The following is a 25,236-nucleotide window of genomic DNA, read 5'->3' as shown; positions in this document are numbered from 1 at the left end:
CTAATTTTCATAACAACCATGGAAGTGCTGTAAGCAATGTTCAACCTGAATGTCTTCAAATGGAATAGCATATGGCTCGGGATGCTGGGTGTAATCTCAAAATTGGCATCTCGGTATATGTTTTGGTGATGAAACCAAGTTCTCTGGGGAATTTTGACAAAATGCCTCAAGGTATCCTAAGTTTATATCCTTTAGAGATCTCATTGCCAGCACCTCAAATGATACATGTAAATGGTTCTAGTATAAATTGTATTACTTCAACCAATAAACCTCTCTGTGGTTGATTAAATGTTTGCTTTGCCAGAAGGACTTCAAGATTTTTCTTTGAAGATAAAAATGTCTTGTGTTTTCTTTCTCTTTCTCTTATGTTCAACTGTCAAGTGCCTCTCTCTTCCTTTATCTTTCTTCTTTAAGATCTTTCTTTGCATGCTAACAAAACACTCTTTCATCACAGCCTTCGGTGTGATTTAGGGATCTTCCTATGTCACAGTGTGTATTAATGTGATTTTCAGGGAGGAACTAGCTTCGCAGAGGGAATATATGGAAGCTATTTCCCCGCTAGTGAAATACTCAGGATGATTCAAATCTGCTTTCCAATTGTTCTATGATTACTGAGTTTCAATTTTTAGATCAGGTTTTTTGGAATGCTTACAATTATTTAATTTCAAAGCTGACTTCATGGGAAAGCTTAGTTTGCAAATCAGTTAGAAACCAATTATAGTAGTACAGCAACTTCAGAATGAATGACACTTGGAACCGTGTTCTGTAATTTACCCTTTTTTATATATCAAACATTTTCACTGTATATCATAACATCCTTTTCAATTCAGGAGAATGAATTTTACCAAATGAAGCATGCAGAAAAATTTTGAGTTCAAGTACTGATGATAAACCTTTTCAGATGGTTTCTGTTTTCCCATTTAGAAGAAAAAATTTGTATGCTAATACCTACACCAGGAAACCCAAACTCTTTTTGGCAATCAGGATACATAAAAAAAATCTCATGAATGGAAATATACCCATTTCCCTGACAACATGTTTTTTGTTTAGCTTTATGCCTACTTGTGACGGTTCCACCACAAAACCACGGTAGACAAAAGCGCGCTCGACGAAAGCGCGTACGTGACGTCATCACAGCGCGACGAAAACATCGCGCTGTGAGCGGTAAATTTAAAATTAAAGCGAAAACCTTACCCTAACCCCCCCAAACCTAAACCTAACCCTAAACCTAACCCTAAACCTAACCCTTAACCTAACCCTAAACCTAACCCTTAACCTAACGCTAAACCTAACGCTAACCCTTAACCTAACGCTAAACCTAACCCTAACGCTTAACGTAACCCTAAACCTAACCCTAACCCTTAACCTAACCCTAACCCTAACCCTAACCCTTACCTTTATGTGAATCGGCTTGCTTTAATTTTATTTTAATTTCAATTTAATTTATTTTTAATTTTTTTCGTCGTGCTGCTGATGATGTCAGGTACGCGTTTTCGTCGAGCGCGCTTTTGTCTACCGTGGTTTTGACGGGTCACGACTTGTGACACAGTGTTTTTCAGTATTGTTTTTCTAGAATAATTTAAGTTAGTAAAAAAATAAAAATCCAGAACCAGATGACATCATAAGTATGATAGTTACTTGGTTTAATCCTAGCTTCCATGAATGAGCTTGGAAAAAGAATATAGTGTCTCAGACTCAACTCTCTCTGTAATATGTATTTTTTGTTACTGTGGTGAGTGTAGCTATTTATTTTGGTATCGAATGCCATCATTGTCATGATGTTGCTAAATGCATTTAGATTCATTGTCATTTGTAAAAAAAAAAGTCAGCAGTTAAAAAAACAGCTGATGGACATATAGACTTGAATTTTTTATTGGCAAAGTGTGATTGGATACACAAGGAATTTGTCTTTGGTGCATATACTCTCAGTGTACATAAAGAAAAATAAAATATAGTACAATAATCAAGAATGATAAAACACACACATAGTGATAGTCATAGGTTACTAATAAGCAATCAAATTATACTAGAAAACAAATAAAACAATATAGATTTTATAGATACAAGCAACATGATTATAGTCATAAGTGGGAAGAGATAGGTACTAGGAAGGAAGAGAAGAATGATAGTAATATAGTTTTAGTAGGTAATATGACAGTAGTGAGGGAATTATTTGTTTAGCAGAGTGATGGCATTCGGGAAAAAACTGTCCTTGTGTCTAGTTGTTCTGGTGTGCAGTGCCTTATAGCGTCGTTTTGAGGGTAGAAGATGGATAGAATAGAATAGAATAGTTACACTAGGGGTGTCAAACTAGCAGCCTGCGGGTCAGATGTGTCACGTGCATGCCATGCCCACCCCAGTTCCATGAAGACAAAAATGTCACTATACATCACATGACATCATGTGACGTGACGAGTTTGACATCTGTGATCAACAAGAATGGACTGACAATGTCCAAACATACCTGCAATGTACAATTACTGGACCCATCTCAGCAGTTCTGGCTGCAGAGGATCTTCTCACAAACGTCAGCACGGGAAGTGCATATTCAGGTACTCCCATGTCAGGCCACTGTGTGTAATGGTACTGAATGACTGTCCTTTCGTTTTGACGTCCTTTGGGATTCCCCTTTTGATCCAGAAGTCATGAAACATACAAGAAGAAAATATTAATATTAATTAACATCAAGGTTTCCTTGTGCTCATATTTTTTCCTTTTCTGTTCAGTTCTCTCTTGGACACACTAGAGCAGAATAAACTCAATGGTGCTTTAATTTAAGGATTTTATGTGAAAAAGGCCTGTAAAATCTAATATAACACTATTATCTAACAATTGAGATATACTTTGCTTTACAAGGCAACCTTCATAATTTTGCATTATTGGACTAACATATCAGTTTATAAGAGATAGTTCAAATTAAGTTGTTACAGCCTGACATGAATTGAAAACTATCCTCCAAAATGCAACTTAGTAAGATAAAATTGATCTATGTCTTTCAGGTTCATAGCCGTATTTCACTTGAATTTAAGAATAGTAAAAATTGGCCCTCCCAAAGTTACTGGATTACAATCTCTGTAATCCTTGACTATAATGATTGGACTGATAGGAAATATATGTAAACTATTTGGCAATTTGTATACATTTTTAAAATCTTACAAAACTCTTGTTTTGTTTAAATTGCTTATTTTTGATGCTGAGCCTACTCAGAAAACTATTACAGTAATTTATGATGCCTAATTTAAATTCCTTGTTCAACAGTGTCAAATTTGAAAAAAAAAAGATGTTGATGAACTATTTTCTTTTTCATTCACTTGTAATTTCAATTATTGTACTCATTTCACTCAGCCATTAAACATCCTTAACTTCCCAAGCCTTGTCAAATTGTAAAGACATAGAATTTGATTTTCTGCTATGCGCATTGCATTGTTCTTGGTTTTCTGGCCCTTTCTGCTTCGTTGTACACTGTAGAGAGTCTTGCGATCACAACAATCTTCGAATAGTGTATGTATGTATGAATGAGTCACACTCAGTAACAACATCCCAAATGGGCATTTATTTTTGAACCAATGGAGGGTAATGATATTGCTCACTTTTTTCATTTTTGCATTCCTGACTGTGAAACGGCGGACAGTGTAACAAGCATGTACTTTTGTGCTCTTCAGTGTGACAATGATGTGGCCATATTCCTCACTGTTTTCCATTGGCCAATATTGGTCGCATTTTCTCTGAGGAAAGAAGAACAACGTAAAATGTTAAAAGTCTGTGTGAAGCCAGAGGACACTGAATTAAGGAGAATCCAATCAGAGATCAGGCTGAATAACAGAGCTATATTTCTCTTTTTAGTTGTTCTGGAAAAACAGCTTAGTATGTTTTTTTAACCCTTTGTTAAGAATTGTATTTTTATGGATAGGTTATTACATGTAACAATTGTTAGGACATTATTTGTGAAGTATTGTTTATAATCTAATATATATATATAGAGAGAGATTATCTGATACACTTTTACACAATTCATCAGTCCTGGTATAATTAAATTTTTGTTAATGCCTTATATATTTTGTCATTTATCTGGCTTTTATTTGTTCTAGTCTTAGTTGCATGTTGCTTTCCAATGCTACTATGAATTGTTTTGATTATAATTTTTGTGGAATGATAGCGTATATATAAAAATGTCTGGAATTGAACTGGAATGTACCAATTTCAAACTTAGTTCTCTACGTCTTATTTTTCATGAGCTACAAAAATTTTGGAAGTGGTTTTTTAAATTTATTTTTCTAGCAGCAACCCAGTTCAGTCAATGTTAGCTAATGAATCTTATTTTTTTGCCCCATTGTTCTTTTAAGACAGAGATCTCCAACGCCTGAGCTGTGGCCCACTACTGGACTGCAGCCAGTTTGGAACCAGTCCTGCAAGTGGCGGGTGAGTGAGTGTGTATGTGCAGTTCCATTTGCATACCTGGCAGACACTCATGCTTGTGTGCACAGCTCCATGTGTGAGTGGCAGATGTGCATGCTTGCGTGTGTAGCTCCAAGGAGTTGCATGCATGAGCACATGCGCCTGACCCTTGCATGGAACCCTTTCCTCTCCCCTGCTCTGCTGGTCCGCCTAGGAGCTCCTAGCATATGGTGTTAGTTATATTAATTAAATACTGCATTATGGAGGAAACAAATTACTTTCATATCATTTCTGTTATAGGTTACCCATAGCAGAAATGAGATCTGCTTCATATATCCTGTTTCCTCAAAAACAAGACCTCCCTGGATAATAAGCCCAATCAGGCTTTTGAGCGCATGTGCTAAAATAAGTCCTCCCCTAAAATAAGCCCTCTCCAAAAATATATCAACACAGCAGCAGCCATGAGGTGATCATGCTCGCCGCCTCCTGCACCACAAAAATAAGGCCTCCTCAAAAATAAGGCCAAGCACTTATTTTGGGGGTTCAAAAGAAAATAAACCTGTCTTATTTTCAGGGAAACATGGTAGTGATTTGTTATTACATTTTATGTTACAATGAAACCAATGCAACTCCTTAACAAAACTGAAAAAAGATCACACATCTCACAGAATTTTCACAGAACTGAGAAAAATGTTATGGTAATAAATGTAGGCTATTCTGCTTACTCTTCCTTTTTCCACAAGATTTGTAATCATGATGATAATTCCAGTGTTTTGCTCCCAAATCATTCTCCAAAAATCTTCAAATGTTGACTTTAAAGGGCCCTGGGTGGCAATGTAGGCTTTCGCTTTGTTGTAACCCTTCAAAGGAAATCACAATAGTATGTAAGATAAAAGTATCTGTAATAGCAATCATATTAATAATGTATACCTCTCCGGAGCAGAGCTCTTTTCTACTGAACGTTTGAGGAGTTTGGAGTTTAAATTGAAAAATGAAAAGTTCTGCATGCATTAGGAGTTTCTGTTTCTTCTGAGGGACAAGATTTCTCAAGAGAGCTGAGGAAGTAACAAAACAACTCACATCAACATAATTGGCATTAATGTAGTCGCTGTGCTTTGAATCTTTTCCTGGTAAAGGTCTTAGTTTCACTCGACTATGATCATCTGCAGAAAAGAACAAGGAAAGTACACATTTAAGAAAGTAAGCCTGGCACATTTTTCTTTTTTCGTAGATGATTGACTAAGGAAAGAACTGAAAAGCCAATTCTCTCTCGTGTCAGTAAATGTTACCGAGGAATTGAATTGATCTAAAAATAAGTTGTTCAGCAAATAGCAAGCATTTTCTCAGTTGCTGATCAAAGTGTTTTGACTGTTTTCTTGGAACACCTGTTAATATCAAAGTTATTAATCAATTCGGGGTACAATGGAATGCCAAAGACAATCAGGTAAATAATTTGTTGAGATCAAATTAAGCTTCTGTTAACAAAAGTCACAGAAATGGGACATTTCAGTTCTAAAAAGTTGGAAATTTTCAGTGACAAACATGAGGAAAATGACTTTTATGAGACTGCATCAGAATTTTGGCAATGTTCTCGTTCAAAATTGATATTTATTTCAAATCATGGCAGGAAAAGTGAATTATCTCCCTGGAGACTGGCTTAGTGCAGTTTAAAAAAATTCAATGTGTGCAGAGAAAAGGAATATGTGAGTAGAATTCTACTTATCAGTATTGAATTGAATTGAATTTATTTCATTTATATGCTGCCCTTTTCCCCGAAGGGGACTCAATGAATCCTATCCTTTTAATGAATCTCCAAAGACTTTTTGGAAATTAGTATCACATTGGAAAAAAATTAATCTAGAACACTGAGCTGTGAACTTCTTCGAGTCACTCTTCTAAACCAAATCTATATATTTTTAATGTCAAAAGATTGTCATTATCTATCTCAGAAAACTGGCCTGAAAGAAGGATATTATCCATTCGTTGAAATGTTATTATTTTATTTTAAGTATACTGATAGAAAGCCGGTTTGGTGCAATGATTAAAACATCAACCTGAAAACTGGGAGACTGAAACTGTAGTCTTATGCATGAAGCCAGCTGGGTGACATCGGACCAGTCACTCTCTTTCAGCCCTAGGAAGGATGCAATGTCCAGCAACTTCCAAAAATCTTACCAAGAAAACTGCAAGAACTATTTCAGGCCATCATCAAGACTCAACAATGACTTGATCGTACAAAAAATAAGTATACTGATAAATTGGGGCATCATTACAAGATACACAGTTACTGTTGTTATTTATGACTTCTCTGAAGGCCATTATTACTCACATGCTAAAATGTTGATGTATCTGTTTTTGTGCTTGTTTTCGGGGTGATTGGAATGTTCAGCGGTGATGTTCATGTCGGATGTACAACGCTGCACTTCCTGTTAAGAAAACAAATTGAAAGGGCAGATAAGTGCCAAACATTTTGCAAACAGCTCATTCAGAACATAGTGAAATGCTGGGAGATAATTGATTTTTCCCCATGAGTATCCTTTCAGCAAAATACAATGTAAACATATTCCAGCAAGTTCTGTGAAAAATATTTTCTACTTCCAAGTAGCTGATGAAATCTACAGTGATTAAAATTCAGTCTAGTGCAAAATCCCGGGCATTGCTGTAACTATTTCTCTCATAACAACACCCAGAAAGGGGTTCATTGTAACTATAGGCCTTTTTTTGTGGCTAATCAGTTGTACAGAGCCAATAGGAAACAGTACAAGACACTATGAAATAAAAAGATGGATTGAACCAGATTTGTATCTCAGAAATATATATTTAGATAAAATATAATGGCTATTCCATAGGGTTAAAAAAGATCAAACGTCTGCATAGCAAATACATATATACAGTAATACTCATCATGCTATTCCCTTTTGTGTTAAGGTTATAAAAAGGAAAATAGTAAGTAGTAGCAATGAAAAATTAAAATAGATAACAAAAGAACAGTAGATCTACTTTATACCAATATGACACACTATACCAATATTGTTTAATCTTTACAATCCATTCTTTTTATCACTATAACCATGTACTGTTTCATACACCACTTTTGGTTCTTTTAACTGTACCTTTCAGTTTCTGAGAATCTTCTACTACACCTTGTCTTTCCTCATTCTCTCAGTTCTGATAATTAAATTCTCATTTATTCTCTGTATATGACCAGATTACCTCAGTGAACATCTTTGTATTGATGTCTTTTGTTTTCATTAAATCAACATTTAAACCGTACCCAATCATTTTGACTCTTGCATTTGTCTTATTACCCACAGTTCTTTTGCACCTGTTTATATGGCCCATTCTCTTGTAACATACAGTTATTACGTAACCAATTTCCATATAACAAATATATAGTCTTCCACACAACTGTTTTTGTTTCTTTTGATTGATATTAATTATTTGCAACAGAACACATATTGCCCACTAGCTTTCTACTAGATGTGGATATCTTGAACATTCTGTAGCCATTTTTATGTCTATAGGAAATACTTGATCACGATATCAGATTCACCTGCACACTCACTCACTGAATTCCTTCTATCAAATCTACTTTTGTTGTATTACAATTGAGATTCATTGTTCTGCATGCAATCTAATACTTGCTCCAGATCATTCAGATTTCATTTACATTGCATATTAAAGTGTATGTATGTATGTATGTTTTACCATTTATCGTCTGTCCATCCATCAATCCATAGATTTCGCTCCCTCCCTCTCAATCTAATCTATGTAATAATCTATCATTTACTTCTTCATATTTACAACACATCTGTAATATCTTCTCACGTGTTTATACACATGTTCATATATTCCATGACACTCCTTGTTTTATTCCCTGCCCAGTGTTGATCACTAAACAGTCCATCTATTTTTTTCTTTTGTAAAAATTCATACTAACAAAACCTGTTGCAGCCTAGTGATTCTCTAGAGACTTAGTAGAGGGCAATTTTAGAATTCCTTTCTTGATAATAACCCAGGTCTCTGACACAACTGAACTACACCTTGCCAAGACACAGTGTGGATCCAACTGGAGCCGAGGTGGCACAGTGATTAAATGCAGCACTGCAGGCTACTTCAGCTGACTGCAGTTCTGCAGTTCGGCTGTTCAAATCTCACCGGCTCAGGGTTGACTCAGCCTTCCATCCTTCCGAGGTGGGTAAAATGAGGACCCGGATTGTTGGGGGCAATATGCTGACTCTGTAAACCGCTTAGAGAGGGCCGAAAGCCCTATGAAGCGGTATATAAGTCTAACTGCTATTGCTATTGCTATTGTTGAGTATTCATGAAACACAACAGACTTGGTGATTTTTAAAGAGGATATTTCCTTTGACAAAATGGTATTGTCCTTCATTCTGTTATAAGATTTCCTGCCCAATGTTACAAAGGCCATGAAGAAAGACAGCTTGTTGTTTATTTGTGAATACACAGATTTCAGTACTCATTGTGCATTCACACAGCTATACAACTTTCTCACAAGAGACAGTGCTTTGATACAATCATATAGTTGGAAGGAGTCAGTTTGGTCTCTGAATCCAATTACTTGGATTGCATCTAAATTAAAGCACTTTAAGCAGATAGCTGACCTTTGTTTGAATACATCCAAAGAAGGGGAGCCCATAACCTGACTAATTAGTTCCCCTATTATAATGCTGCCACTGTTAGGTAGTTGCTTTCTATCATTCAATTGTAATTTGCTTTCCTATAATTTAAATCTAATATTCTGTATTCTGCAATCTGCAATCTTTCTTTGTGATGCCCTTTGCAGAACATATCTCAGTCATCTTTTGTCAAGCTTCCAATACATAATTTCTTCAATCTCTTGTCACAGCATTTTGCTTTTAGTCCTAGTAATAATTAATTAGCAGAAGTATGAAAATCACTATGGTACAGGGACAAAGATGATAAGAAAAGATTTCATTAGTGTCATGACATATTCAAAGAAGTCTTACATAACATCTTAAAAGTTTTGGATAAAGAGTCAAAGCTGACTTTGGGATTCTTAGCTGTGAGGTCACAACAGAAATATGCTTAAGATTGCAGACTATGCAAACCGGGACACTAATTCCATCCAAAGAGAGAGGAAAGGTCTCGTCATCCATCCACCTGTCTTGTGCCCATCATTTCCCCTCCTGTATCCAAGTGCTTTATTTTATGTTCAGATGCAGTGGTTGCCATTCTTTTGATTGATTTTGCATGGAATAGGCATGTGTGTATTGTGAAAATTTGTACTGCTATTTTTAATTTTGTTAAATAATACCTCTCATTGCTACCAAGGGAATTTTTTGTTTCTGCATATCCTGAATCAATCTGTTCCCATCCCATGTGTGAATACTGATTCCCTTATCCATTGTAGACTAGGACTGCCCTCAGATACAGGCTAAGTGTAATCTTATAATTTAAAATGGGAAATGGGCAGCAAATAAACTTAATAATAACATTTTAAAAATGATATGAATTTGGACATCTAGGGGAGGAGTGTGGCATGCACATATCTACAGTTAGCAAGAGAAGTGTGATTATTACAGGACCGCTCACATGAATACCTACATGTATGACAGTTATTGGTTTGATAGGTTATGCTGAGTTATATTTCTGTGTTACAACTATGGGGTATTATCAGGGCCATCTGGTACCCTCTTTCCTCTCCAGGTTACAAAGATGCCTACAGATACCTTAATCTTTATAAGTACCAAAACTTCAAAATAAAGCAAGTCATTAGTACAGCACAGCTGCTGCACAGAAAAATCAGAGCTAATTGCCAGAAGGAATTACCAAGAGAAATGTTAATAATATCCACCTTAAAATGGTGTTCAGGGTTATATAGAAATGTCAGAAAGGACTGCCTTGCAAGTCAGAGCTCACTGCTGCCATGCAAAGAATTCACCTATCTTCACTCTTTCTAACCCAATGGAATACGGGAAAGAAATTATGGCTGCAGGATTAGGACTCTGTTCATCTATTGGTTTGCCCATCAACAGGATGATACTTCTAATATGACCAAGTTTGGTTGTGTGGTAAGAAGACAACTAAAGAAACGCTGAGTTTAAAAATTGCTGGATTGGGCCAGGGGCTGTGGAAGAAAAAAAGATCCAGAAACATTTCTATAAGAGAGATAGTTGGGCATTAACTTGGAATATTGTCAAGTTCTCTGTTTAAAATTCCCTGGAGTGTATGGAACATACAAAAGTGTCAGACCCAATACAAAGCAAAAGCAGAAAAACATTTAGACTTGGATGCAACCTATTATTGTGTTACACTTAAGAAAATACAGATGCCTCGATGACTATTTCTGATAAAGGAGTTAAAAAGAATTCTAGAAGCTATGATCTGGATGATTTCCTTCCCTTGCCATTCTTTCTAAACAAACAGAATATTTGAAAGCAATTCTGAAAGGGGCTTAGAACATTGAACATCTACAAATATATCTCTCCTAAAACTGAACAGAATTGTATTAACTTTGGTGTGGGAGGCAATCCTGGCAAAATACAGATTGTGGACTAGATCACATTAGGGCTTGCAATGAAAGAGATTCCTTAATGCATTTCTATGGACAATGCAGTTTTGCAGTGATTTGGAATATTGCCAGACCCTCCAATCTAAGCTCCCTGTCTTTTGTCATATGCCCCCATCTATCTTGCCTTCCTTTCCTTTCCCCTTTCCCTTTCCACCATTATAGTAGTAGAGAAAGGACAATTATTTTGTTCCTTTTCCAGAAGGAATAAAAACCCTTCTATTCTTATTCCAACACAGAGAAATAAGAGGAGGCTGGACTAATTCTATTATGTAATTTCCCCATCAGATTGGAGGCAAAGTATGTGGAAATAGCGAAATATTTTAATTAGTATCAATTTAGACTGAGAATATGGGGAACAGAATTTTCATTAGGGCTACAGAGAAGAGAATATAGATATTACATCATATACATTTTGTATAGGTCATTTGCTGTGTACATCTTTGGCCATGGATAATGTCATGAATAATTGAATAATAGTAAAATATTTAATTATATATAGAGGCTACATTTACGATGCATTCAAAAAACCCTATTTCTAGAGTGACTAAAACAGACACCCATTTATAACTCCTCTCTCTGTCTCTTTCCTATGGTTGTAAAATCCATATAAGTTGGTTCTAGTCTTTATTTTGTTAAATGAGAAAAAGAGAAAAGGGAATAGTATTTTATTCTCAACGCTTCCATCTTTAATAATCCAATTAAACTCAATAATAGAAAATTCAGAAAATACAGAAGCAATTACTTCTACTTAAATGAAAGAACTGCTTCCACAATTCAATTTTTACTCTTCACCATGAATTCCTATGTCACATTTTATATTAAAAAAAGGAATAAACTACAAAAACAGCATGCAATTTGTAATTGTCATTATTATTTATGTAGAACAATGTCAGTGTGCACAACACTTTATACAGCAAAATAAATAATCCTGTTCAAGATTTTCAAGTTCCTTTTTGGTTGATCTACTATAGACATAAAAGTAGTTGCTTTATTATAAAACAGTCTATAGAAGCCATTTGATCCAAACCACTGAGGATTTAAAATTCCTTTAAAAAATAGCTCAATTCATCTTGGGAAAAACATTAAATATATGCCATGGAAGCACTACAATGTTATATAATGCTCAGAAAAATTACCAGTGTCTATTATTTTTCTGCAAGGCCATTCCAAGGTCAGGAACTTTAATTAACCTTTGCAATGCTTTAGAGGTAATGGCTCTCTTAATTCAGCTGAAGTCTCAGCTGGCTCATATTGGGCTAATAGAGTAGGTGACCTGGGAATAGATATCGGACACTGGAATGATGGAAGAACATGATGATGACTGATTTTCACAAAGGAATGACTGATTTTACAAAAAATACTTAGAAAAATGTAAACTGGAAAAAAAATCTCAAGGACTTTTCAAATCTAAAAAGGTGTACTTTAGTATTCAATCTTTCAACAAAATATTCTGGTAGAAATGTTTAAGATTGGACAAATGTAAAGCACAAAATTTAGGCATGCTCATCTGGACATCTATTTTCTTATAGTATACTATAATTATAATCAGACTGTTTTGGTCAAATGTGTTTAGCTGGGTCTGACTAATGAGAAACTAGGGTCATATATTTATGTAATTATTTAATTTATGAGCAGCTTTGTGTTAAGACAATAAAATGGGAATGGATATGGAAGAAGTGTGCATCGCTGAAATATTCCTTGTAAAAAGAATGGAGGCATGTCACATATTTGCCTGTGACCTTTGGTTTTGATATTCATTCAAATCAGAATCCTATTTATTATATTTCACTATCGAATTCCCAGATAGACTCGGTGCAACTAGGAGTGAAATACAGCCAGACACAATGTGGTAATTAAAATCTAAACAGAGACGAATGAAAAACAACAAAAAATAAACACTCAGCTGACAATTAAAGTCAATCTTCAAAGGGCAACTTGAATAAAAAAATGTCTGCCTAATGGCAGAAGGAAAGTGGGGAAAGAGCTAGGCCATTTTAGTTCTTCAGGTTTTTGTTATCATCACACGAGACTCATATTGATGCTGCAGCACAGAGGCAGTAGTCCCTGATGCGAGACTACTCATTTATTCTTGTTTAGTTTATTTAAATGAGTAAAAAAAGGTAATAAATTGGGAAATTACTGGTAGAAAACTATAGATTGATAACATTTGTGTGTGTGGGGAGATCATTTCCAGGACATACACTTTTATTAAATTTTGAGTTGTGGTTTAGTTTACACACCTGGAAATATGTGAATTATTCAAACAATTCACACTGGGACTCTGAATTTTTATATTTGGAATGCTGTTCTGCAGTCAATATTCATGCTTCTGCAAAGAAGAAATTCAACTCATGCTTATTGGCAGTCATGGACCAGAATATAAATAATGAGATCTATCTTATCAAACTTATCAGTGTAACAGCTGAACTTATAAGATCTCTGTTCTATCAGACCAAAGCTCTATTAAGTCAACATTTCTTTTTCTGACAGCACTTAAACAGATGTGTGAAATGAGCAGCAGATTATTTCCCAGTACACAATTTTCAAGGATGCTTACCACTATAGAGGAAACAAAGACCCATCAGTCTTCTTTTTGACTCACTGAGGAATAGCTAATATATTGACAGAACAAACAGAGAGGTATGAATATATAAGGAAACTATATTTTATTTTATTTTAGTTTTGGGGGATCGAAAAAGGCATCTTCCTCAGCAACAAAAAAGTTCCCTTTTTTATTTTAAATTTTAAAAGTATTTTAAATAGAAAGGAAGTTGCCAATGTAATTGAATCCAGAGAGAAATAACATCAGAATTGCTACATGAAAGTATTGAAGCTAGAAAGGACTTCATCAATAGGTGGGATTTATACTGGTCATCAAGTCCTGTTATTCTGTTATTCCCCTTGTCCGGAGCAATTATTAATCTGAATGTATGAAAACCTCTTTTAACGGAGGTTCATTGTTGAATCTCTCTTATAATAATAAGTGTCAGCATTCCAAATATCATCCAGAATTAAGGCAGAGCTTTCCTCAAAGTTCCAATTTAATAAGAGAGGCATGTTGGTACATCTGTGGGAAACCCAAATCTGAAAACTTCCTGGGGTTCCCATCCAGTTGAAAGTTCATGATCTTGTCCCCACACCCACAAGTCCATCACATGGTCCAATCTTCCTCTGCTGACATTTCCACCCATCTAGTTCCGGTCAGGTGCAGAGGTGCGGAGACAAAGAATGACCTTGGGCTTCTAGAAAGGAATGTTTTATTTTGACAACAAAACATTCTACAATTCTACTCCTTGCTATTCCCCCTCCCGATTACCCCACTAATGAAACAGCATAGTAAAATGAGAGAGAGGGTGGCAGGCCAACTATCCTAAAAGGAATATGACTGCAGGCATGACAAGAAGTCACAACTCATCTTTCCGTGTCTCTCAGGGTTTTCTTGATGGACAACTTGTCATTTATCTAAAATACTTGGATATCTTGTCAATGTCTCATGAAAAAAAAAACATTTTCAGCCACACAGAAAGGATAACAGGAATGGAACATTTTAAAACATATTTGCAGGAAAGACAGCACATCTAAATTTACTACTTTTTTTCAAGATATGACTATTTTCAGTGTGATCTCACTGTTGAAAAATAGTGTAGAATATAGTAGTATAGACCACAGAAGTATGGAATTGGCTCTTGTTTCACAGGGATGCCTTTAAAACATCCAATTTAATTCTTCTTACAAATTCCTTTTAAGTTTATCATTACGATAGGCTTTGGGCTTGAAATTTCAATTATAAAATGTACTAACTTTCTCTTTGGTGGTAATTTGCAATTCAAAAATCCAGCCAGGCAAACAATCAAAGGCAGCATTGGTCAATAAACATATACTGAACAGTATTTCAGTATTGGGTATGTCCATTGTCCAAAGCACACAATGACTGTCTTCCTTTTCGTTAATGGCAGCAAATTTCAGACACAGCTGAAGCAAAGTTTCCAGATGTGTAGCTGATTATTTTGAATAATTAAATGGTGTCAAAACCAGCTGTGATGAATTGGATTGGGGTCTCAATTCATAAATAATTGAGGAGATGGCCCTGCATTTGATCAGTCCTATCAACTCCTGCTCCCCTGAGGATAAATGTTTGTCCTGAATACCATCAACATTGTTAAATACTTCAATGTTCCTGTTCAGTCATCCAGCCAAGAGTCAATTTGACTAAATCACTTTTAACACCTTGCACAGCCTCAGTCCTCATGAATACAAAATGCTCATGAGTGGCACAATAGGATTTTCCTCCTATTATTGGGGGGGGGGGGGTTGTCAGTGTGTAAATTGTGAGACAATGCAGCCAATACCTGAACGAGTAAGCAAAAACCTTCAGGAATATGCATGAAAGAGCCAGGTTGAATACTCGCTGTCTTTTTTTGCATCAGTTTGAATGCGGAAATGCTCCTTATCAAACCAACAATTCTGTTAACAGTAGTTTATGTGTAAGTGTAGCTGCCTTTTATGATTTAATCACAGCCTTTTAACACCTGATTATTAAAATATGTTGAGCCCTGAAACCATATTTCTCCCTCTGGTCCTGAGAGAGATGACACAACAGCTGCATGCTATTTTTGGCTGTGAGAACTCAAAAGATCCCTCCTTCTTGACAGCTATTTCAAAGCCCAATTGTGCTGAAAGGAACACAGAGTATTCAGAATGGTTAATACTGGCTTTTGGGAAAACTGTGTTTGCTGATTAGAGCCTGAGTCTGTCACTGTCATTAAGCATGAAGCTGTGTTTATCTAAGCCACATGATTTTATAAACCCAGGGAGCACATGGAGTCAGATGAAGACACAGCTGCAGTAAGCACTTGTGTTTCAAAGCTGTAAATGTCTTCAGCATGCATGGCCTTGGTTCCGATGGCTGATGGTCAATCCCACATCACAGTTACCACATTACTGGTTTTCAATTATTCCAGATTTTTCTTTTCCATGAGTGAGATGCAGCTTTTTCAACTTTCTCAACTTCCAAACACTGTAGTTTAATACATGTTATCGGACAGGATTGATTGACTGATCATTCATTCATTCATTCATTCATTCATTCATTCATTCATTCATTCATTCAATTTATATAGGTTTTATGGTAGCTTCAGCAGCAGTTGTATGATGTCATGCCAGCACAGATGCCACATTGACATTAATTTCTCTGACTCTCAAAATCTTCTGAAAATTATTTCAAAAGAAGGTGCCCTCCACAAGATGATTCTGCTTCCATCACAGCCAAAGGACTTTCTTCTTTGGCCGTCCCTTGAGTGGCAAACATTGCTAGATGCCAGCTCCCTTGGCTTAGACTTAAAATAACTTTATTGTCAGTTTGAATGTACACTAATCAGCATACATTAAAATGAAATTTTGTGCATACAGCTCTCAAAGGGTCTCCACCTCCAATATACACCACATAAACATGACAAAATAAATAAATAAATACAAAATTATGCATATGCCTACAAATATTATATGACAGAGAAATAACAGTCTAGTCCAGATGTATGCATCTGGCAAGGAAAATGAATCTTGCGAGTTTACCAGACAGATAGCCTAGGGAACAAAGCTGTTGCAGAATCTGGCAGTCCTGCTAGAAATACTTTGAAACTTCCTCCCAGAGGGGAGCAACAGAAAGAGACCGTGAAGTGGGTGTGTGGGGTCTCTAACAATGCTTTGAGCTGTATAAGTGGTATAAGTGGTATCCTGAATTAACAGGAAGTAAGCTTCCTATAATCTTCTCGGCTGTCCTTACCACTCTCTTTATGGGCTTTCTATCTGACACACTGCAGCCACCAAACCAAGCAGTGATGCAGTTTGTTAAAACACTCTCAATTGTGCCTCTGTAAAAAGTGGCCAGGACAGAAGGAGAAAGATGCGCTCTCCTCATCCGATGCAGGAAATGCAGAGACTGGTTTGCACACTTCACTAAGGATGACATGTGGAGAGATCAGTTCATATTGTTAGTTATCTGCACCCCCAGATATTTAATACTGTTTACCACCTCTACAACTGCATCCTTGATACTGAGTGGAGTATTCCTTATGTGCCTGTTGCTTACTTGATGTCTCCACTGATAGTCTGCTGCTTTTTCCAGGCTTCAGTGTTTCCAGTAAAGGAGAATATTTGTAGCTCAGGGTTGAAAGGAGGGGTCCTTAGTGCTCTCTGAGCTTGGTTGTTTTCTTGCAGACGTTTCATTACCCAAACTAGGTAGCATCATCAGTGCATCAGTGATGATGTTACCTAGTTTGACTAATGAAACATCTGCAAGAAAACAACCAAGCTCAGAGAGCACTAATGACTCCTTCAGTGTTTCCACTCCCCAATCAGAAAATGTCCTGGCACGACAAAGTTACACTCTTAAATCCACTTACCTGGATGTAAGGTCACTGCAGTCCATGGAATTTATTTCAGAGTAGACATTTTGGACATTCATAGAACCATAATCAATCATTTAAATCATAAAAAGGAGTTTTCCATTCTAAAAGCTTCTAACACATACCTCAAAATCTTCTGAAAACCCATGCTGGTTGTTGGCATACAATTCACCGATATGCTTCACAAACTGTTTGACAGGAATAGCTTCCATGTCATCTGCAAAATGAAAAAAAAAAGATTCAATTCCACTGTTTATTTTTTCCCCGACGAGCTTGATGTTTTCTCTACTTGCCAATAATATGTTTATAAATATGTTTTAATATGCATTCTCAAGTGAAATCAGCACAACATATCATTCAGATTGTCTTACCATTTCCTTTAGCTCAGGAGTCAGGAAGCCACAGCCTTTCCAAAATTGTTGGACTGTAACTTATAGCTACCAACATCTTTCATCTAGGGTCATGCTTGCATGGGATGCTGGGAGTTGCAGTTGAACAGCATTTTGAACAGGGGTATCCAACCTTGGCAACTTTAAGGCTTGTGGACTTCAACTCCCAGAATTCCCCAGTCAATCATTCCTCATGCTGGCTGGGGAATTCTGGGAGTTGGAGTCCATAAGGCTTCAAGTCGCCAAGGTTGGACACCCCTGATCTCGAAGAAACCCATTCCTGTTTTAAATTTTGACACCATTAATAAATTTATTGCCAAAGGTGAGTGGGATGGGTGAAACCTAAATTTGACTAATAAATAAATGTCATGACTCCATTGTATCAAGACAGGCTGATTGTAGAGAGTTATTCAGGGCTCATTTTGTTGTATAAATATTTTGCTTAATTGGATTTTGTTTTCATTGGAATAGATTTTGTTATTTGCCTCATCACAGACAATGCTAATAACAACAGGACAGATTGCTGTGTTTTTTATAAATAAAACTGGTGAGGTGTCTGGGCTTCTTTCCTTGGAATGTCTATTGTAGAGAAAAGCAAGATGTTTTGGGGATGAATACCATTTATTGATGTCATCACACAAAAATGTACTTTGGGTCATTTGGAAATCCCAAGTATTCTGTCATTTGCAAGATGACATCATTATGCAAGTGTGTTTATTTTTTGATGTAGCGTGATGTGTGAATGTGATCGCTGAACAAGGCAGATACTTTCTTTTTGGTTTAGTGGAATTATTTCAAAGCATGATTGGTTACTGCCTTTTCTGGCAACTTTTTATTCCCATTAACTTCACTCTGTCTCATATAATCTTCATTGTTCCATACTCTTCTTCATTATATTCTATGCACCCATATTTTTTCTCTCCACACACTATAAAATATTTTGGTTTCATTCTTATTTTTTGCAGTAATTATTCTCCTATATGCATTTTTCTCTTCCATCAACTCTTTCACTTCATCATTCCACAAAGCATCTTTTTTCATATTTCCATTAACGTAACCTCGTAGGCTTCTAGGGCATTTTGACAAATGATGATTTATTCCAAGCATCTTCCAAATCCATTTTCCTTACATCCACTTTCCATTCATTAATCTGGATGGATTAATCTTTCTTTCTATTTATTGCTACACAGGCCTTATTTTCCTTTTTTCACCGACTTTATCGTCTCTCAAATCCATTCTTGAGTCTATTAAAAACTAATCTGTTCCATATTTAGAATCTCTCTGCATTCTTAGATCCATTAATTACTTTTCTATCATAAGGAGTAAAATCAAATCAAATTATGGATAATCAATTATGTTTTGGGATCAATCAGTTTGCCATTTTTAGACTATGAATTCAAAAGCCTTTTTTAAGCAAATGCCAAAAATTAACAATCTCTTTAATTTTTGGTTTTCCAAAAGGCCTAATTTCTTCTGTGCTTTTTCTTTTTCCAACCATTCTTTCATGTCAAATAACAGAATATCTTTTGTCTTCCAGGTCATGTTTATCCCAGTTGTTGCATAGTGTTTCTCAAAAATTCAGCCCTGCTTCTTTATCAGTATTCACAGGATCATCTTTGCCTTTTTTGATAGAATTTCCTTCCTTCCTTCCTTCCTTCCTTCCTTCCTTCCTTCCTTCCTTCCTTCCTTCCTTCCTTCATTCATTCATTCATTCATTCATTCCATTTCTGACTTCACAAATTGACTAAACAAGTAACTTTCACAACGTCTCCATCTAATATACATTTATTATGACAGCAATAATATGAGAAAACATGCCTTCTTAATAATAGCAAGGCTTATGCAAAAGAGGATTTAATAGGTGCTAATGATCTGTATTTCAGTACAACAAAATAGTAACCAAAGTTAGTCAAGTGCTATGTCACCTCTATGTAAACTAATTTTTGACACAATGGCTGAAAAATTAACAATCTTTCCAAATTTACATTACAACTACTTCTGTACATTATGGAATTTATTACACTTGGGCTTTCTCAAAACTATTTTTGTCCTCTGTCTTGTCTGACCTGACCTTGGAACTGCCATCTTTGTTGAGTGGGTGCATTGCAATGTTTCGTGAGCGTGCAAAATCACAAAAGCAAATCTGACATTTTGAAACGTACAAGAATAAGTCTATCTTCCCGAAGTAGATGTTTAGCTATGTTTTGAGTAGGCTCACTGAGTTCAATGAGTCATGCTTAAAATGATATGTTATGAATTTTAATCGACGTTTCTATCAGTATTTTGCCTTTTTCATTGAACAGGTGCCTACCTAATTCTTTTCTTTCCCCTTTAGCCTGAATTTATCTAACAAAGCCTTTTTTAAAAAATTCTTTTTAGCCAGGGACATCTGCAGGTGGAGTCAAAAGAGTCACAAAACTGTGAAATAGAAGCCATGCCCCCTTTTAAAATAATTATTAATCATTTACCCACCTTCCCTGAGGACACCCCTATTTACAACCAAATAGAATGCTGGAAATACATTGTGTAACAGGGTCACAACTTCGTATGCGTTTGCCTGCCAGTCTGATAATTCATTGAAAACTGATCAGAATGCAACCAAATTGGATATGGGGGAAGTTGAAAACAAAAGGAAATTCAGCTGGAAAATGGGCCAAATGATCCTGAATAAAATTCCAATCTGACATGCAGTTGGACAATTTCTTGCAATGCTGGTGGTTGCTCCATTCTAAGCTCCTTCCCTTTTTTTACCTAGTAACACGATTCCCCCCCCCCCCTTCCAATATGCAACCCACTGTGAGGTCTTAGTACGCGAGTGTCCATGTATACACTTACCCAAGGTCTGCTAGTAAAGAGGCTGGAAAGAATAGCAACAGCAATAACACTTAGATTTATGTACTGCTTCATACTGCTTTATAGCCCCCTCTAAGCAGTTTACAGAGTCAGCCTATTGTCCCCAACAATCTGGGTCTTCATTTTACCAACCTTGGAAGGATGGAAGGCTGTGTCAATCTTGAGAGCGGTAGGGATTGAACCCCTGGCAGTCAGCAGAATTAGCCTGTAATACTGCATTCTAACTAATGCATCACCATGCAGTAGTGCTTCCTTTACTTCTATTCTTAGAATCATTGGTAAAACTTGATTACTTCTGAGTTTTTATGTTTTTGAAGCTTGGGATTATCCATCTACACTTTTCCTTTGTGACCTTGCCCATTTCCAGTATGTGTCACCTTGGATTTCAGATCTTCACTGCCATCATGGCTAAAAAATGTCTTTTTTTTTTAAAATTAAACATTTATAGGCCGCCCTTTTCCCTGAGGGGACTCAGGGCGGCTTACAATAATGAGGGAGGGGAGTGCAGGACAAAACACAAAAAGAAAATGTGAGTGAAAATAAGTAGCAGTAAAAGCACAACATTCGGGAGGGGCGAGATTAGAGTCCTATCCCCAGGCCTGACGGGCTAGCCAGATCTTGACGGCCGTGCGGAAGGCCTGGACGGTGGTGAGGGTGCGGATCTCCACGGGGAGATTGCTCCATAGCGTCGGAGCTGCAACTGAGAAGGCTCTCCTCCGCGTAGTCGCCAGTCGGCACTGACTGGCGGATGGAATTCGGAGGAGGCCTACCCTATGCGATCTGATGGGACGCAGGGAGGTAATTGGCAGAAGGCGGTCTCTCAAATAGCCAGATCCACTACCATGGAGCGCTTTGTGGATGGTAAGTAGGACCTTGAAGTGCACCCGGAGATCAACAGGTAGCCAGCGCAGCTCACGGAGGATCGGTGTTATGTGGGCGAACCGTGGTGCGCCCACGATCACTCGCGCGGCCGCATTCTGAACTAGCTGAAGTCGCCGGATGCTCTTCAAGGGCAGCCCCATGTAGAGCACATTGCAGTATTCCAGCCTAGAGATCACAAGGGCTCGAGTGACTGTTGTGAGGGCCTCCCGGTTCAGGTAGGGCCGCAACTGGCGCACCAGGCGAACCTGGGCAAATGCCCCCCTGGTCACAGCTGACAAGTGATGGTCGAAACTCAGCTGTGGGTCCAGGAGGACTCCCAAGTTGCGGACCCTGTCTGAGGGGTATAAATTTTGACCCCCCAGCCTGATTGATGGGACGTTGGCCAAATTGTTGGGAGGAAAACACAACAACCACTCGGTCTTGTCCGGGTTGAGTACCAGTTTGTTAGCTCTCATCCAGTCTTTAACACCCTCAAGGCCCCAGTTCATCACGTCCACCGCTTCATTGAGTTTGCACGGGGCGGACAGATACAACTGTGTATCGTCCGCGTATTGATGGTATTTTATCCCGTGCCTCCGAATGATCTCGCCCAGCGGTTTCATGTATATTAACCATAATGGCTTCTGTTGTTGTTCTCCATATTTTATCCTCATTGGAACTGTTTTCAACTTCTTTTTTACACCTCCATCTTTAGTATCACCCATCCACTCACACACCTTGAGCTATTTTTCCTGCTATTTTCTTCTACCAACATATCCTATGCATCATTGCACTGACTGTATAAAATTAGCTGTTTTGAAGCATCTGACATAGAAGAGAATATTTATAGATCAGGGCTGAACTGTGTAGTCCTTAGTGCTCTCTGAGCTTGATTGATTTATTTCATTTACCAAATTAGATAACATCTTCAGTGCTAGAAGGCAGTGGGGTTTGTTTCCTTTTTGTATACTAGCGAAATGCCTTATCAGTGTTAGTGGGAGTGTTCTTGGAAGTATCTTGATTAGGTTATTGTTTACTGTTTGACCGTTTATCTGAGTTGGTAACAGACAAATCAGCCATCAACAGGCACATAAAGATAAACAACATCTACATACCATTCAAAAAAGATAATCACAAGCCAAAAAGGAAATGAAAAGACCAAGACACCTTCTCACCAGCAATCAACACTCAGATTTAGATTTAGATTTTAATAGCATTTATAGGCCGCCCTTTTCCCTGAGGGGACTCAGGGCGGCTTACAATAATAAAGGAAGGGGAGTGAAGACAAAACATAAAAAGAAATGTGCAATAACTGAAAAATACTAAAAACACAACATTCTCTCAGCATTCGGGAGGGGCGGAAGAGTTTATCCCCAGGCCTGACGGGCTAGCCAGATCTTGAGGGCTGTACGGAAGGCCTGGACTGTGGTCAGGGTACGAATCTCCACGGGGAGATTGTTCCATAGCGTCGGAGCAGCAACTGAGAAGGCTCTCCTCCGGGTAGTCGCCAGTCGGCACTGACTGGCGGATGGAATACGGAGGAGGCCCAATCTATGCGATCTGATGGGACGCAGGGAGGTTATTGGCAGGAGGCGGTCTCTCAAATAGTCAGATCCACTACCATGGAGCGCTTTATGGGTGGTAAGTAAGACCTTGAATTGCACCCGGAGATCTACAGGCAGCCAGCGCAGCTCGCGGAGGATAGGTGTTATGTGGGCGAACCGAGGTGCGCCCACTATCACTCGCGCGGCCGTGTTCTGTACTAGCTGAAGTCTCCGGGTGCTCTTCAAGGGCAGCCCCATGTAGAGCACGTTGCAGTATTCCAGCTTAGAGATCACAAGGGCTCGAGTGACTGTCGTGAGAGCCTCCCGATTCAGGTAGGGCCGCAACAGATGACCAGAGATTAAGACCAAGATTAATACACCAACAATTAAGAAGTAAACAATATCCTAATCAAGAGACTAAAGTTAAAGAATGTTTGAGTTTGTGATTTGTTCACTTTAGATTTATCAGTGAGCCACATATTGTAGAAAAGCAGACAATCAAGGATACCTAAAGTTTGAGAACTCCACATTCAAGTAGGCAGACCTATTAGGAAAAGTTAATTCTTTGACTTTTTTTGTTTATGAGTGTTATAGAGCTTCTCAAATAAAATCTTAAGCAAATTTAAAGGGAATTGTTGCATGGAGGTAATTTATCTAACTGCTGCTTTAAAACCTTCTACTGTGTCAGGAAAAATGTGGTTCAGAAATCATAACTGTTTTAGTCTTCTGAAGAAATGAATGATATCCTATCACATCTAATAAAGAAACTTATTAGTTACTCAGCTCATATTTTATTTGGGCAAGTTGTTTCTTCCCAGGGATTCATTAGTATCACAATCAAGTCCTACCATAAAAATACAAATGCTGAAACAAATAATGTTCATAAATATATAAGATTCAGATCTATTTTGGTATTTTCTTCAAGACTGTGCTAGTAAATCCTTCAGTTGTGTCATTATGAATATAATGTAACCCTATTGTAAAATCAGCTTTGATTGTCTTACTAAACATTAGCCTGCGTCATCTATGCAGAGCAACTGTGGTTCTGCCATTTAATAATCAAAGTTTGACCAATTTGAGGAACAAATAAAGGACCTTTTCCCTTATATCTGAATGGACAGATCACTATGTTCAGACCAGGGGTGGGTTCCTGCCAGTTCTAACCTCTTCTATAGAAGAGGTTCTACAAATCTACAGTGCCGTTTAGAACCGGTTCCAGCTCCCTCCCCCCGCCCGTCCCCACATCATCAAGATGAAGAAAGAGAGGAGGAATTCTGGGAGTTGAAGTCCACAAGTCTTAAAGCTGTCAAGTTTGAATGCCCCTGGGTTTTTTTTTCTAAAGGGTTAGGGGTGCAAGGATCTTGTAACTTGACAGCTTTAAGACTTGCATGCTTCAATGCCAGAGTTCCTGAGCCAATATTTTGGTTGCTAAGCAAGAGCTTTGTTAAGTGGGTTTCACCACATTTTACAAGTTGGCCACGACCACCCAGTCACATGGCCAGCAAGCCACTCCCACAAAGCAGGCCACACCTACAGAAAAGGTTCAAAAATTTTTTGAAACCCACCACTGGTTCAGACATTGAGCTGGTGTACCTAGTCCAGGGGGCTCAAATGTTGTGCTGTATCTCTTCAACTTCTTGTACGAGGAAAGCCTGGGATATGAGGCTAGTAGGCTGTTCAGCTTGGAGTAAAACCTTTTTATTAGGTCACTATAATGGACTGAAAGCTCTTTGGCTAAGTGTGGGATGCAATAAGAACTGAACACAGTCTTCTGTGCTTGTGGTGGGTGGATGAGAATAAAGACAGGGGACTGACTGTTTAATGAGGCCTGTGTGTCTGCGCTTTGGCAAAGCCTTGCCATACATTTGCAAACAAAGGGAGAGGAAAGAATTACAAGGGAAAACTATTTTATGTATTTATTTTGATTGTGCCTTTATTATTTTTTATAAATATCTAATGTTCCTTTTTCCTCCTACCCTGTGAGGTGAGTGAGAATGAGTGAGTGACTGGCTCACAGTCACCAAGTTGGTTTTCATGCCTAAGGCAGGACTAGAACTCACAGTCTTCTGTGATAGCAATGGCACTAACACCTAGACTTATATACCGCTTTACAGTGCTTGCAGTCCTCTCTAAGTGGTTTACAGAGTCAGCACATTACCCCCAACAATTTCGGTCCTCATTTTACCCACCCTGGAAGGATGGAAGGCTGAGTCAACCTTGAGCTGGTGAGATTT

The 25,236-nt window shown here is 37.6% G+C and overlaps 1 protein-coding gene across 5 annotated transcripts in view; it reads right to left on the bottom strand.

Moving 5' to 3' along the window:
• The window catches only part of PTPRG (protein tyrosine phosphatase receptor type G), a 722,188-nt gene that overhangs the window by 15,716 nt on the left and 681,236 nt on the right, over positions 1 to 25,236 (bottom strand). For all 5 annotated transcript variants that reach the window (XM_087708786.1, XM_087708785.1, XM_087708789.1 and 2 more), the window contains 6 exons: positions 17,481 to 17,572; positions 6,725 to 6,821; positions 5,476 to 5,558; positions 5,121 to 5,255; positions 3,591 to 3,725; positions 2,465 to 2,628 (listed from right to left, as the gene is read on the bottom strand). In XM_087708786.1, the coding sequence (XP_087564912.1) occupies positions 2,465 to 2,628; positions 3,591 to 3,725; positions 5,121 to 5,255; positions 5,476 to 5,558; positions 6,725 to 6,821; positions 17,481 to 17,572 (706 nt within the window). The remainder of the gene's footprint in view (positions 1 to 2,464; positions 2,629 to 3,590; positions 3,726 to 5,120; positions 5,256 to 5,475; positions 5,559 to 6,724; positions 6,822 to 17,480; positions 17,573 to 25,236) is intronic.

This window comes from Thamnophis sirtalis, unplaced genomic scaffold (genome assembly GCF_051295495.1).
Source record: "Thamnophis sirtalis isolate CommonGarterSnake01/CBP01778 unplaced genomic scaffold, rThaSir2_p1.2 scaffold_3, whole genome shotgun sequence".
Taxonomy (NCBI): domain Eukaryota; kingdom Metazoa; phylum Chordata; class Lepidosauria; order Squamata; family Natricidae; genus Thamnophis; species Thamnophis sirtalis.
This window is presented reverse-complemented; position numbering and strand designations above follow the sequence as displayed.